Below are 16701 nucleotides of genomic sequence, written 5' to 3'. Positions count from 1 at the left end.
TTGGAATCCAAATTCCCACCAACTTTCATGGTGTCACAGGGTTTCCTTTGTTCGATGTACTCATTCATGGTTGACTCCAGCAAGTAGGCATATTTTCCTTTGGACTTCCGTACTCGAGCTACCCCTTCTGCTGTAGTCCTCACAAACACAGATGGTTCTGCACTTTTCATATAGGTCCACATTTTATCAAATACTGCAATTTTAGATCTCTGTGGAGACAATATGAAGCCTAATTAACTAATCTTTATGGGGACAGCAAAAGCACACCTGGGAAAATATGATCATGTCATTTTTGAGACAAATTTATTATCCAACTTTGAAAGATGGCAGCTCCTGCATTCTCTTTTTCTATTAATATTATGCTGTCACTGTATTTTTTTTTTTTTGTATTTGTTACGTGTATGTTGAAGATTTGAAACAAACAGTGCTACTTCCATTTTATAAGAGGCGTGCCAGATTAAAATATAAGGTCTATGTTCAAACTTCAGCAAAATGTTATTCAGGAGTTCCCACTCAAACAAGATGATCTTTTTTGCAGCTCTGCAGCTGTGCATTATGCAAACAAGAGGTGAGCTGAAATGTGTCAGTGGCACTAGAAAACTTCAGATTGCTCCACAGAGAAAACTAAAATTGCCGTGAAAGCCAAAGGGAACATTAATAGTGAGGCACCTGGTTCAAGGTTGTTCTAATACTCCACGTGCCTCTCCAACTCAACACAACAGGTCAGGCTTTTCCTTCAGAAAGATTTTTACCCGAAGTATGTTTCTTTTGCTTTAACCAATTGGTAGTTATAACTATAATTGGCAGTTTTAACTACCAACTGATTGTTATTTTTTAACCTGGAAGAAAATAGAGGAAAACAGTTTGCCACCTAGATGCTATCAGAAAGGAAGCAGTGCTATCAAAGAAACAGCAGGACACATGGACAAGTCAAGGTCAGATATTACTATTTTATGTGCTAATATACCAAATCTGTGCTATGATGAAATTTATGAGATGCACTTCGCAACTAAAAACATAACATACACTTCAAAACTGCAATTCTGCTCTAATATCTAAAATGGCACCATTTTAAAAATGAATGAATGAAGTGTAAAAGCATCAGTAACACCCTCAGTAATCTCCCACGGCTTCACTGTTCTTGTGGTACAGCATTAGCATTTTCCCAGACTTACCCTGATCTTCATGTCCAGAAATGTAGTCTAGGAAGATTCTGAGGCTCAGATTTCTCCATGGTCTCTGTGTGTCTACTAGTATGAAAGGTTCTGGCAGTACCAAGAACCACTGGACGTTTTCTAACATCTAAATTTTCTAAGTATTACCAGAATCTACATATACATTGGCACAGTTGGCTTTTTGCAAGTTCTCTTGCAGACCAGTTGTCGGATGTTCTGATCTGTTGATCTATACATACTCACTATACCCATATATACCAAAAGACTTGGATATACTCAGCATAACCAGAATGACAGAAAAATAACTGTGTGCTGAAGGCACAGTGAGTTTCTCAGATTCTTGGAATATCTACCATATTGCATACATATTCCTTCTTTCCAGCCAAATGATCCCAAAACATATGACCTTAAAAACTAGGAGAATCCTAAAAAATTACATACTGCACCATTTCTGAAGAGCCAGTTCACAAAGTAAACCATCATTGTGTACTATCAGGTGGGCAGGTGAACAGGAAAAGGTTGCAAGGAACAGGTTTCCCAAATGGTAAGTGTTAAGAAGAAACCTCCCACTAGATGGCTCACAGGGTCCTTGCTGTATGGATGAAGGTAGGAATATCTGACCCAGCAATCGTGAAAATGACAATCTGTAAGACATTCCATAAGAACGTCACCAGAAAATAACACTCAGGATTTGCCATGACCGTGCAGTCCTCTGCAGCTGTGAACACTGAAAAACTTCACGCTGGAATTCATACAGTTCCGAGTCTGGAGCCCTACCTAGGCGTCGGCCTTGTCTAGATTCCTAAAAAATAAGAGCAGCGAGCCACTCTGTAGGGAATATGGGTGACTTCTAAATTTTTGTTTATATTGCTATACAATATATTCAGTAATACATTTTGTTTTCAGAACTGTGCCATTTTATTTCCTTCCTTATTTTCAGAATTTGTATTTATTTGAAAGGTAGAGCTAAATGTAGACAATGGCAGTGTTAAGAGGACACCTAGCATTCTGTGTACACACACACACACTCACTCATAAAGCCCACTTTATTGGATAATTTAAAAAAAGCACATGTACACATCCTAATTCAAATACACTGCAAAACATGCTACAAGAACTAAAAGCACAGTGCATTGTTACTTAGATGTGGCCAGTGCTAGAGCTGACCATATTTTTTTTTTTCTGTGCTGTGCTTGTATTGGCTGGGCTAAAGTTAATTTCCTTCACAGTGGCAAGTATGGGGCCTCCATCTTAAAAAAACATGGAAAAGCATGCAGTCATTATCAACGGGGGACAGCATCCTGAGGAAACAGAATCCTTGTGAATGCAGGATGCCCCATGTGCAAGCTGGGCTCCCACACTTGCTATCATGCACTGCAAATACCAGAACCATTCTAGACGGCCATAATGACTACAAGAATGCACAAGTATGGAAATGATCTGCATTGCTCTTAATTACTGTGGCTGATTGCTATTGCAAGGTGACACTCAGTGTATACATGAAATGTTAAAAGTTAATTATCATTTTGATGTTACTACCAACACTAACATGACAGTACAAGACCCTAATACTCACGATGAATATTTTTGGTCCCATTATTTAAGACTTCTACAACAATACAATGATACAAAAATTTCCCAGGAACTGACACATTTTTTTTTAGTATCATGTCACCACGGGGCATTTTGACGATGAAAATTATTATTATTAAAGTTAATTATCATTTTGATGTTACTACCAACACTAACATGACAGTACAAGACCCTAATACTCACGATGAATATTTTTGGTCCCATTATTTAAGACTTCTACAACAATACAATGATACAAAAATTTCCCAGGAACTGACACATTTTTTTTTAGTATCATGTCACCACGGGGCATTTTGACGATGAAAATTATTATTATTAATATAATAAATTTTATTATTGATATCAACGCCATTATATAAACTTTTAAAATTATAAAGATATAATATAGATTAATAAATAATAATTATTCAATCTATAATTATAATTATTGTGATGTTATTATATCTAAAATTTATTTTATTATTATGATTATTATTACAAAGTACACATCCTATTCAAATGTAGCTTCATTAAGCTAATTAGAAAATTAATTTATGCAAAGCTTTATCAACTTAATTAACTTTATTTTGTGGGTCATCAGATAACCCATTTTGACATAACTATTTTGACATTCAAAGACCTATTATTCTTAAAACTGGGGTGCTGTAATTAGTATGCCATTGACAGAAATAGCTCTTCAAACTACTAACATTCTACTACATGACGATCTTGTACTGTGGGAGTAGATCTCCAATCCTCAAACATGATTTGTGAAACCATCTTGTTGACCTTCCATACTTGTTGACCTTCCTGAACAAAAGGACAGGAAGTGATAATGTTACCAGTAGCTAAAAAGTGTAATAAAACCCCAAACTTGCTAATTTAGTCAGTAAATAAAATATTAATAGATCAAAAAAAAAACCAAACCCACACAGAAAATAATAGAACTATTATTTTTTACTTAATTAGCTGAAGATTAAGTACTTTGAAGCACCATCATTTATACTGGGTGAATACTTAAGGTGAGTAAGTTCAAATGAATGTAAGTTCTAAATTTTGTAATACATGGATATATTTATTCAGTAATGGTAAAAATTATTTACATCTTCTTAAGATGCCATTTTATGGCTTTTCAGTTTCCATTACTTAATTGAGCTACCAAAAATATCTTTAATATATTTGGTCTTACTAATAAAAAATCTAAAACATTCTACTTCATGAATTAATTCCTCAAAATTGTATTTAAATAATTTTCTCCAGAAATGTGCAAGACAATGACCTTATATAATCATCATATTCTCCATGTGATTTAAAGAGTTAAGCAACCAAGGTTGTTCTTACCAAGGTATGTTCCCAAATCATTTAAGTGCCATAAAAATACTGCTGAAATGACTCCTCCTCTGAGACTTACTAATTTCAATTTCCTCAGAATTGAAATTCCTCCCCACAATTCAGCATGTTCATAAAATCAAAGCAGATCATTTCAATACCATTTCTTTAAAAACTTGGATAAATGTCACAAAAACCTAATTTCTACAGTTTTGAAGTGCTGACGACAAGGGAAAGTACGCTGTCCACTCCTAGAACTTACTTCACTGTAATAAACCTTCTGATAGTGACAATTGTGTTACAGTCATGTTGTGGCATCTACTACCAAAGCTTTGCAACATCACTGTAATGCAAATGTAGATTTGTAAGCAGGATCTCAATTTGCTTAGATGAAATCTGGTAACAAAGAGGAGACAGCACGTGGTATGTTGTGAACTGAAGAAAATCCAGCAAACAACGGCAGGTTTTCAAACCTCACAAGTGAAAAAAAGAATGCCAGAAAGGAAAGTATATCTGCTCTATGGTGTGAAGAAATGAAGAGAACAAAGACAATCTACACAAATGACCATAATCTAAATATATACCTTAGTCTTGTTTTTGATGAGGTTAATGTCAAAGAAGACTGGAACACCTGACATTGTGGATGTCCCATCTCTGGAGGTGTTAAAGACCAGGCTGGATGGGGGCTCTGAGCAACCTGGTCTAGTGGAAGGTGTCCCTGCCCATGGCAGGGGGGTTGAAACCGGATGATCTTTAAAGTCCCTTCAACCCAAACCATTCTATGACTAAGTAATAGGAATGAGGGTACAGAAAAGGAGATGATCAAGATGAATGAAAAGAAAAATAACTCATTGCACCCATAGTGGGGGAGCAGGAATAAACTGAATACCAAAACACAAAAGTACTTTTTCAAGTAGTCACAAATCTGTAGAGAAGTGCAAATGCTGTTCTTGGAGTCTAGAACCATAAACATACTGCCTGGACTGAGGAATGAAAAAGCATTCAAACTCCTCTTTTGGTATAGCATACACAGCTTCAGATGGCATTTTAAAGTGAAAACATTACAAGACAGAAATGACTAAGATTAGTAGGAAAAGAAATTGGGATGTCAAAACACAGACAATGGAAAATTATTTATTTATTATATATGAGAAATGGAAAATTCTCATCACTAGAATGATAGAAATGAAACTTTCTAGTTCAAAAGCATGATCCAGCAATTTGGGACCAGTAAGAAAATCTGCAATAAAATTGGAGATCATCAGCTGATAAAAACAAAAGAAACACAGATCTGTCACTATGATCAAAATGGTTACCAGAAAAGAGTGATAGAATTGGGAGAAAATTATTTCCAGAAAAGATAAAGAAATATTAATGCATTTGTACAAAGCAAACTAAGATCTTGGATGGCAAACAAAGTACACTTCTGCTCATTCAGGTATAATGTGTCAGGAAAATAAACCCTGAGAAGAAAAAGATCTACATAATAATTATTAATGTACTGTAACAATTGAGAATAAACCAGTTATAAATACATACAGGCTGGAAAATAAAAGATGCTTCTAACCATAGCAAGGGTAATGTGGAAAGAGAAAAAAAAAAACCTAAAAAATAACAAAAATAGATGCTATGAGGAAAAAAAAGAAAGTACTGATTACTGCATTATTTTTTTAAAATAACTTTCAAAATGGCCTAAATCAATTCTTCTCTGTTGTCCAGATGCAAGGACCTCAAAAAACAAGAGACAAGTGAAAATTAATCACTTGAACCCTCTGTATCAAACAGGAGGGGGAGATGTTGGAACCCTGGGTTCTGAGAATTTCAGCCTTTCAGTGCTGATAGGCATTGATCCTCAGAAACACAAAGTATTCGATCCAAAACCCTGGGAAGTTTCCTAAATTGTGTGGTAACACTGAGGTTGTTGCTGTGTAATTAAAAGTTATGTCACTGGGTGAAATATGTAGAAATGTAGAAAACTAGGTTTAGAAGATACAGGTAATAGTAAGTTACAATATGGAGGATTTGGGGTGTGGATTTATGTCTGCTTTCTTCTCCTTCTTCTTCACAAATCTGAATGTTCTGTCATTGGGTCAAAAGTTCCACATTGCAGAACATGAAAAGTTAGTAATTAGATTGTAAGTAAAAACATATAATTGGTTAGTTTAGACTTTAAAAGGCTTGGAAAATTAAAACTCATGGCCATTTTCCACCTTGTCAACCTTGGAGGCACACACTGTGCAGCTGTATTACTGATAAGATATAATAAACAACTAAGTCCAAACAAAAATTCTCAATCTCCTGAGTCTCAATTCAAACTCTGAGTAAAAGATGTAGAGAAAAAAGAAGAAAAAATGATAGGAAAGTATAAGCATATCCTCAATAATATGCTATTGGATGCAAAGGCAGTCCTTGCACCAAGTCAGGGCTCAGATCTGACTCTCCTCACTATTTCAGCTGTGGACCTTTTTCTCCTATCAATCTGAAGAGCCAAACCCGCACTCTCCAGGCACATCTGCTTTGCAGATCTATGAAGTGCCAGTCCTACACCCTCTCGGCCTCTTAAAGTATCAAGCAGAGCTCATAGCAAATGTTACAGGGTATTTCATGGCTGAGTCTTTCAACTCCTTCGCCTCTCAGAGGCTTCTGTGGAGCTAGTCAAAATAAAACTCTGGAAACGTATGTTCTGTATTTCTTCTGCATCTCAAACTTCAAAAATTGAGGCTGAGGTATGATTCATAGCTTTTTAACCTCAACTTAATTTAAAGAAAAAATCATGTTTCTTCTCTTCGCACCAGTTTTAAAGATTCCTGTGGTTTTGTTTTTTTTTTAGAAATCTCAGTATCTTGATGTGAATGAAGGCAGATTGAGGTTCATATGCTGTATGCTTTTTTTTGCATCCCCTCTTGTAATGCAATTGTTAACATAAATACTTTTACAAATTAAAAAATATTTCAAAATAGTTGAAGTAGAGGCACTGGATTTTTGTTGAAGATACTCGGAAAAGACATTGCTACTTTCCTTCAGGCCAAATTTTCATTGCCTCCCAACAAACAACACTTTTGCAGCAGAAATGACTCGAGCTCTTGTCAGCTCCTGTGTTTGTTTCTGGCTTTCCACTGTGTGAGAGGATTTCTCTACAAGATTGTAAGGACTGTCATCCTTCCAGCACGTTTCCAATGCCCACCTTTTCATTCTGCAACTCTTGCCTCTTCAGCAAGAATAAGCAACTCTTGAACAGTCTTCTCAGTGAAAGATAAGGGATACTTCCCTGTTATGGAGCAGTTCTACTTGCTTTTATTTTGGCAGAGGATCTATTCTTAAAGGCCACCAAAACATTTACAATGAAACAGACTGGTCTGTCCATGTTACACTATAGGTTCAAAAATAGGTACTATGAAGAGATTTTAAATAAAAACTAATGCAGAGAGAAAGTAAATTAGTTATTTCTCTGCACATCATTTTCTTTTTGAGATGCCTTATTACCTTCCATATAGTTACAATTCATCTTCTGAAATGGAAAAAAAGGTGGGATGATTGATTTGATTTGTCTATCCAATTTGTACATATCTTTAATGAGCAGCGCTAGGAATACAGCAAAAATATGACAGAACTGTAAAAATAATTAACTTTTGTTCTTGTATCATTTTGATATTAATTTTCAATATACCTTCAAGCAGGTGAAAAGTATGTAAATGTTACAGGGAATGCCTGAATATTTACTTTTATTCTTTGTTCCAGTGCCGTAGCCCATGAAAGTAAGTGAAAAGCTAACACATATAGATAATACTTTCAAATTAGCTTCTGCAGTGGCAGGTGAGCAGTAGACTATCTTTTTGGGTTAGTGACTTTTTTCCCCTTCAAAGCACAACTACGTGTCCTGGCTAATGCACATACCAACTGTGAAATCACGCAAGGCAAAGACAGCGTGCGACTGTGGACAGTGTCACCAAGACGTACCGGAGTGACAACATTTCACTGCCCACCATGTAGCTCTCCATCAGGTAGTACCTGTGACCCAGCAATTAGAGAGATGATGATGCACAAGACCAAGTGAAATGACTCCTGAATTTTCCCGGCGGTGCTTGCAGACTTATCTGCTTTCTCACCACTACAATCAACTATTGATTTCAGAAAAACAATGCACTTTGGGGAAACCATGGCCACACTTACTTTGTTGTTTTGCCCATAAGCCAAAAGAAAATGCAAAAGCAATGCATTATATACCTTTGTTTAGGCTTTCAGTTGCACTAAGAACTCTACAAGGACTATCTATAAAGCAGAGGCATTAGCAAGAATCCGAAGTGGTAAATATCCCAACTCAGCAGAACAGAGCTCTCTAGACGTGGATTGTACTTGTGATTCTACTAGTACTGACTCTGAGATCTCCTGAGGAAAACTACTACACATTCTGGTATTTACAGAGACCAGATTGATCTGTCATTAAAGAAAAAACATTCTGTCTCTGTAGACTTATAGCTCCAAAATTATCTATAAGATTATTACTAACAAGCAATAGTATCTTGATGATGTTCGTGTCATTATTTTTGTCACCTTTTTTTTTTATTTTAAGAATACTTTAAAATCCATTATTTTTGTACTGGTATTTCCTATGTAGAATGTACCAAACCTCTGCTTCTCATCTTAAAGCAGCACTAGAAACACGAGAGCACAATGCTTTTTCATCTCTTTTTCTCAGTTATGTTTCTTGATGCAGTGCCAAGTGATGCTCTATGCACTCTTGGCAAGAATACCTCCTGCAGGTCCATACTACCTTTAAATCTAGGAAGTGCCTACCTAAATTGGGGTAAAGTGCAAAGGCAACACATTCTTTAGTCATGAATGGCAAGGATGTTATCCCCAAGTGATATGGGCTAGCTTGTGTGCTACTGTCTATAGGATATGTGATGAGCAGTCAGGAGCTGGAAAAAGGCTTGACCCCACCTCTTTCAATTAACATTACACACATATATATTCAGCTATTCCAAACAGGATTTTTCAGGCAACTTTCACCATCTAAGCAATTTCCAAGAATTCCTTTCTGAAAAATACTGCAAAAACATCTCTTCTTCAATTGTGTCGTGTGTTATCACAAAACATGTTTTAGTAGCAAAGATAATTCAGTGTTCTGTTCTCATCCCCAGTACACAACTACCTTTTATTTTGTGCTGACCCAGAAATTAGGGCTCTGCTAGTGAAGATTCAGTACACATTCCATCGATAGAAAACAAACTTGTAAATAATGCTACTTCCTGAAAACAGACTAACTGAAAAACCCCGTATGTTTTTTTTAATTCCTGGGAGTGACAGAGCAGAAGCCAGACCATTTTAACTTGCTGCTAGAAATACATTCAAGTTGTTTTCAGCTGTTCAAAGAATTTGAGTGCTAATTTCAGGTCATATAAAAATCACACATCCAGTCCAATCCAGTCAGAATACAGATATACTCTAGGTATAGAGTATCTAGAAATTTTAATCTCCTTAGTGATAGAGATAGCTTTCACATTGTCTTCAGCAGAAAGAGAGTATCATCTTGAAACTTGAGTTTCAGGCCTCTTGAAAACAAATGCTGGCAGTTGTTATTTCTCGAAAAGTAACTGGACAAGTTTAAGTGATTTTTAGCAAACAGTAGATAGAGGCATCAGGTTAAGAAGTTGTTTTGCAAATACTGTGCCCAACTTGTGATAGAAATTGCTGAGTAGAAATTTCCAGAGATCTTTACTTTTGTTTGTGCAGACCCAAATATAACTAAACCAAAGATGAAGAATATGCCCTCACAAACCCTCTACCTAATTTTTACAAAAGTAACTTTTTAGTGCTCAAGCAATCGCCAGGAACACAATTGTGTAAAAGTGGAAATATGTACATATATGCTAGGAGTACAACTAGACACTAATGCATGCACATACAAACACTTTTTGTTTAAAATATAAATGCTTAAAAATCTCTAAAAGAGAAACTATTCAAAAGAAGTGACCTACTGTTAATTCACATTCAATCCCCAGGACCCCCCTTGTAGAGTGTTCTAAAAGGTTTATGTTCACAAAACCAGAAACATGCCTGTATGCTTCTAAATGCTTCTAAAGACTCTTAGGACAAACCCAGTCTCATTTTTACCAGCTCACACACCTGATGTTAGTTTTGGTTTAGCCAACAGGAATGCAATCAGCAGCAGGTTTTATTACTGAACCTATCTTCAAAATCAGAATATTTCTACAGTTGAGACAAATATGATTCCTATTTAGTCCATTACCAGTTAAGTATGCATTATAGGATCCAGTGAAAACTATAATCTAGAAGTTACTGCTCTAATTATACAGCATATTAAAAATATCTGTGAGAATATGTTTAATTTCATTTTCATGTCAGTGTATGTTTGAAATATAAATGAATTATTTATAACTATTTTAAAACACAGTTTGTTAAATGTAACATCATGCACTAAAAAGCATGAAAACAGAAGTTTCTTTCTATTTTAGCACTTCAGATGTGTTTCCTTCATACAGTGAGAGACACACAGAGCACACAGACAAGGCGAGGCCGTTCTGGGTTTTTTCTCTCAGCAGCCTTAGTCTCTCACTCATTTGCTGGATGGATTTCACCAGGCTAGCTGATGTCTCAAGGGTAGCCTCAGACTCACACATTGGAAGTTTCATGTATTTTTAAAACTGCAATACCCAGAGGCAGGAGGTGAGGACTGACAGGCTTCCAAGGCATTAATATAACACAAGTACAAGTAAGAACTGTTTTTAAAAGCAGGCATGTATTTTCTATGGCAGCTGACAGGATTATATCCCCTTCCCCATCTGCAGTCTTGAAAAATCATGTAGAATACTTATTAAAACATGAATATGCACCTTCCCATGTTCTTATTCACTGTGTGGGTACCTAAAATATAGCAGAGCTATGAAACAGATAAATGACATCAACTTCCTTCTTCAAACATACCTTGTTTTTCACTGTATAGTGGAGTATTTCTTTAGGTAATGTCGCTTCACATATTTATATCAAGACCCTTATGTTTGTATATAAATAATAAAATGTAAATTACAAATAAACAGAACACTTATACTTGTGAGTTGAGCTGTGCAGATCACACTTTCATAGCAATCTTTTAATAAAGCAAAGGGAAAACACATGTACATGATGGAAGACCTACTTAAAACAATCTTAAAAAAAAAAAAAAAAGTAGAGATTCTTACCCTAAAAAACTCTTTAGTGGAGCCAGAATCTAATGTTCCATAAGCAATTTCTGTTTGCTTGGAAAGATCCTCTGCACTTTCAATGGGGGACACCATCCTCTCAACCGTCAGGAAGGCAGCTAAGTTAGCCGTGTAGGATGAGATTATGATGAGGGTAAAGAACCACCACACACCTCCAACAATGCGCCCCGACAGGGATCTAGTAACAAGTATGAAATGGATTTGTAAAGTGAAATGGAAGTCCTAAAAAGGAACACGTTATCAGTTTTATGCAAATGATGCATTATACTATAGGGAAGCATTTCAGGCTATCTCAGAGTCCAGCTCTGCATATGCATCATATGGGAAATCAAGGCATTCTCCACTGGATCTCCTGGACTTTGCTGAAATCAGGACTCCAGAGTTTTCTTTTGGGAGAACCTAGTGATCCAGTTCTTCAAAGTTTTGACAGCCCTTGAAGACTTGAAGGAAACTGCTCCCATCATAATGTGCTATATTTAACACAAACTTTTTGTTCCCTCTGAAGCGATTTTGTGTGACATTATGATGAGGATCAAACAAAATCAGCGAAACAGTGCTTTCAGATAAACCACTATGCACTTTAAAATCAAGGGCCTTGATTGTTTTTATAAGACATTCAGACAAAGACTGATTTCCACAAAACAATGGCTTATGCTGCTGTACACAACCTGTACTGAGAAACAAATAGCATTATTTGTAAGGAAAGCTTGCCCAGGGAATATCTATAGGCTAAAAAGTGCACATGACTTTTGAAAGATACAAGCATTTAACAAACAGAGGACTGGACATGAAATCAGTGATAATACAGAAAAATGGTGAAGAAAGTATATTTTTAAAAATAATAATAATCTGATGTTTATAACTGCAGCAGGTGGGCTCTTATGGATCTGTGTTTTGCTTCTCCTGCTCAAGAAGAAAAAAGAAAAGAGAACTCAAGAAAATTTATAAAACAGTATAAAGCACACAACTCAACTCAGTAATTTTCAATAACAGGAAACTAATATAAGAGAAATATTGATATTACATTATTGTCAAACTTGGAATTTTTTTCATGATCCTTTAAACTTTGAAATTAATTACTACTTTGTTTTCAAACAAGATAGCATAGGAAACAGTATATAATCTTTGGAGATGTGCTTAATTACTTGGCAGAAATGTGCATGCAGCTGAAAGTCTAGTACTAGGGCATTGCAGTAGCTTAGGTATGTCTTGGTGTGTCTCCTGTATTCATTAAGTAAACAAATTAGGAATCACAGGAACCAAATTAAATGCAACCAATTCTGGACAAATTATTTTTTCTAATTGCTACTGTATAAAATCTCTGTCATAATTCTGACATAGAAAGATTTATTCCATTTCACAACAGTCTCACTAATTCACTCTACTACAAGAAAATCAAGTCAGATGAGGTCCAAAACGTGTTATCAAAAGGACCATAGAAAAAAAATTATTTCAAACTCATTCTAAAGTGAGATGTATTCTGCAAACATGCTTTCCATCACCTTTGAAAAAACATCACATACTTATTTTGAAATGGAAGTAATTAGAATATCAGCTAATTCTACAAGTAAAATATTGAGTTATAAGATATACTGATTATATTATATTACGTATTTACAAGGTAAAATTTGTCAATGTGTATTTAAGAACTACCAACTTTATGGAACTTTATATTGTACTGATGACACTATAAATGACAACAATTTTCAAAAGTCCATGATCTGTAAGCCACTGACTTTGTGAAAAAGAATAAGCTCAATATGAATCCAGAAATTATGCTCCCACATGAATTTTACAAGTAGAATTATTTGGGGTGTCATTTGTATTCAACATTTCCCCAGCCAGTCTGTCACAGACTTCTTTTTTTATGTACATTTTGAAAAGTTTCTAAAATGTGCTAGTATGAACCCACACTTTAGAGGCACCTTATTTACCAGACCTTTAAGAACTAAACCAAAAATTTCTGCCAACAGTTACATAAATTTGTGCACCATATTTTGTACTTAGAAAGGTATTATCTGGCAGAATGGAGAGCACACTCACTTCTCAGAAAAGATGAGGAAAACTTTGCTCTAAGTTATGATTATCATATAATATATTATTCTACTCTTTTGTTCCTCTACTACCCATGAGGCAACATAGGGACTGCTATTACAGACCATTTCCAGGTGGCCCAGTCTTACTCAGCACCACCTTCTATTTCAGACTCAGGGAACCCTGGTAACTTGTCTACTCTAAAAGTCTTAGAGCAATTGTCATTTTTATAAGAGAAATGATTGCCATAGTGCAAAATTTAACTTCAGAAAGGTACTTTGTTGATGCCTGAAGATAGTCCTTTTTATATTTACTCTGATTCATCTGTAGGCAGTTCAAATTCCATAGTGAAATGTTTTGCAAAATCAGAAGTAACAAGTTTTTTTTAGCCCTTTTCTATTTTTATAATAAACAGATAATATACAAACTAACTACCTTCCTCCAAATTATGTTTGCAATGAAATAAAGTTAAATGCTTCACTGAAACTAAATATTGAATATCCAAAATTGAGTTTCATGCACCTTTTGTGATGACCATTTGCTATCACTATTCTTGCACTACCTTTCAAAAGCTATCAAACCATATAAAACAACCATTGTGCTTTCATAGCTAGTAAAATAACAATGATAACAAGAAAAGGATCATAATTCTACTATAGCCTTGATTCAATAAAAATAATTTTGTACTAATAGGTGACCTAGCAGTCAACTCCAGCTGTGAAGTGTGCAATCAATACAAAAACCCCACAGGAGTGAAATTAACGCAACTTCTCATGATCTGCAACAATTTGCCCTCTTCACTGTCTTGTCTCTTGCATAAAATTCTTACTGTGTTCCATGCCAAATGCATTGCATCTTTCATCATAAAGGCTGGCATCTCCCTCTGTGATACAGCAGCCTTTACACAGAATTGCTTAAGTTCTCACACAATAAATGCTGTTTTTTCTGCAGCAGAACAACTTGAAAACCTGCTTTTGCCTTTTGGGATGCATGACTTATATCTAAGAAACGCTCCCTTGGTATGATTTATTTTGACCACCAACCACCAGACTTGCTAGAAATTGACCTGTTCCCTGTCTTAATTCAGGATGTTTACAAGAAGTCTAATTATCCTAAGCAGTTTTAACTAAGTCTTCTGGTTTGATTTCCTTAAACCCAGCGGCCCTATTTAAATTGTTACTGTATTTCCTTCAAGCAGCAAACAGCTATTTACCTACCTACTTACCACATTGCTGAAACAAGGCTAGAACCACTTGTGCACAAGCAAAATAGAATATTTAATAAACTGCAAAGGAATTAAGTGCTTTACAGTTGTCCCTAATCAAGTAGAAGAAAATCCATGAGGAATTAAGCACTTATGAACTGGACCTTCAGATTCATTTTCGCAACTTCCTTTGTGAGTTCTCTAAAACTAGGACATGTAAAAACAGCAGTGTTTTGCAAATACCCACATGAAATTAGAGCCATCATGAGACTTTTATTTCAGTTCAAGGCTCTCTTGGAGAGTAAGAACGTGTTCATAACCATGTTATGATATGTAGTGAGTTTTAGAGGGAAAGTGCTGCCTGTGTAGTTCGTGACTAGTATGTTATCCTTTTTTCCCACTACAGTTGTTGTGAACCACGTGCACTGTCAACTGTAAAATGGGAATATGCAGCAAAAACACGGTACCCCTCCAAGAAGGCATGGAATGATGTGAACCTTATGCATTTTACAGTCTCTTCATGGTGTATATAAATCCACTTGGAAAATTTATGATCGACATTAAGACGGTATCGATCAACTACATCCTGACCCTATGTCACAGACAAGTGCTTTTATTTCAAGGACTTCTGTGACTTTAGGGAGGAAAAAAACCATTGCAATAATTTCTCTCCAAGAATGAAAATATATGCACCATGAACCTCTTCTGGCTGAGATGGCTGAGACCAAAAATGCACAAAGTTGAAATGAGTGAGTAACCAACCTTGGCGAAATATCGCATCCTTGCTGCATAAAGGCACCCAGGGAAAACCAGAGACTATTAAATATCCCAAATTCATTAGTTGATTCATTAGTTTGCGTTTCTCTTCCATCTTCAAATTCCTCAGTGTGCCACTCGTATGGGCTAAATCTGCTGACCAGGAATAAAACTACACTGACCCCAATGTAGGCAAAAACAATGCACATCCAGATTTCATATGCTAACGGATCAAGAAAGGAAAACACTCCTGGCTTGGACTTCTGAGGCTTCTTGATCATTATTGATATCCCCAGGCTCATAAAGGGCTTTGAGAAGTCAATCACCTCTTCTCTCACCAACGTTATAGTTAATGGAGCGATTGCAATATCGGCTTTCTGTAAAGGAAGAAAAAAAAAGCAAATAATAGCTAATGCAATGAACAAAGCAAAAAATGGTTTCATTTCTATGGTATTTCACAAATAGAAAATAGGACAGCAGAGACACCAGCAACATTTGTTTCACTGAGAACATCCTGTGGAGAATTTCAGAAATTTTCAGTTGAGCTCATATTGAAACACATACAGCCATATGGCTGATGTAATCTAAGTTTTTGCTTTTATATATGCCCTATTAAAAGCATATGGCATTTAGAAGTTTAGCAAAGTACTTAGCTTTTCACCTGGTCAGGAGGATGAAATATGCATTCACGTCCCCCCATCTTCATTTGCATTTAAAATGTAATTTCAAGTTTTACTTTCAAAATTTTTCAAGCCATTAGATGTTAATAATTCCTATCAAATTAATTAAATAACTTTCCTACACTCTAGAGAGAAAACGAAACCAAATCCCACTCCTTCCATCAGTCATCTTTAATGGCTTTATTATAGAAAATTTTCTTACCCCATAAACAAGTTCTCCAACCATCCCATTCCAGATTTTGGTGTCTGCATCCCTTGCCCCATACTTGCCATCCCCAACAATTGTAAGCTTATATTTGAATCCACAGTGCTTAGCAATTTCTGTAGCTAAGTCCACACAATAGCCCTCATATCGATCATTTCCTTCAAGCATTTCGTGATTTTTCTTCATCATGACATATGGGGACTCCTGCACAGAAAGAACTTGCCTTAGCTACTTGACAGAGATGTTCATCAGTTGTACACGTCACAGATTAGTAAGTTCCCTTTTACATGTGAAAAGAGAGAGCGGATACCATCTGTATCATACATGCTATGTATACGTTAGTTGTTAATTATTAATGTGACATGTCTTTAACACAGTTAAAAGCTGCATTCTCCAGAGTTATACACAAATAACAATACTTACAGGCATAGGGATTCCCAGAAGTATGTTAATAATGACCATGAATGTTAACAGGAGTTATGCATTCAGAGAAGAAAGAGTAAATTCCAAAATCAGTTTCTTTCTC

At 35.7% G+C, this 16701-nt stretch overlaps 1 protein-coding gene across 1 annotated transcript in view; it reads right to left on the bottom strand.

Moving 5' to 3' along the window:
- Positions 1-16701, bottom strand: part of GRIA2 (glutamate ionotropic receptor AMPA type subunit 2) — a gene marked incomplete at its 5' end in the record, with an annotated part of 56240 nt that overhangs the window by 12111 nt on the left and 27428 nt on the right. Inside the window, 4 exons of the mRNA XM_017745109.1 lie at positions 1-209; positions 11276-11474; positions 15297-15667; positions 16173-16379. The exon at positions 1-209 is cut by the window's left edge and continues 39 nt beyond it. Of these exons, the coding sequence (XP_017600598.1) occupies positions 1-209; positions 11276-11474; positions 15297-15667; positions 16173-16379 (986 nt within the window). The remainder of the gene's footprint in view (positions 210-11275; positions 11475-15296; positions 15668-16172; positions 16380-16701) is intronic.

Source organism: Corvus brachyrhynchos, unplaced genomic scaffold, assembly GCF_000691975.1.
Source record: "Corvus brachyrhynchos isolate BGI_N302 unplaced genomic scaffold, ASM69197v1 scaffold249, whole genome shotgun sequence".
In the NCBI taxonomy this organism is placed as follows: Eukaryota; Metazoa; Chordata; class Aves; order Passeriformes; family Corvidae; genus Corvus; species Corvus brachyrhynchos.
This window is presented reverse-complemented; position numbering and strand designations above follow the sequence as displayed.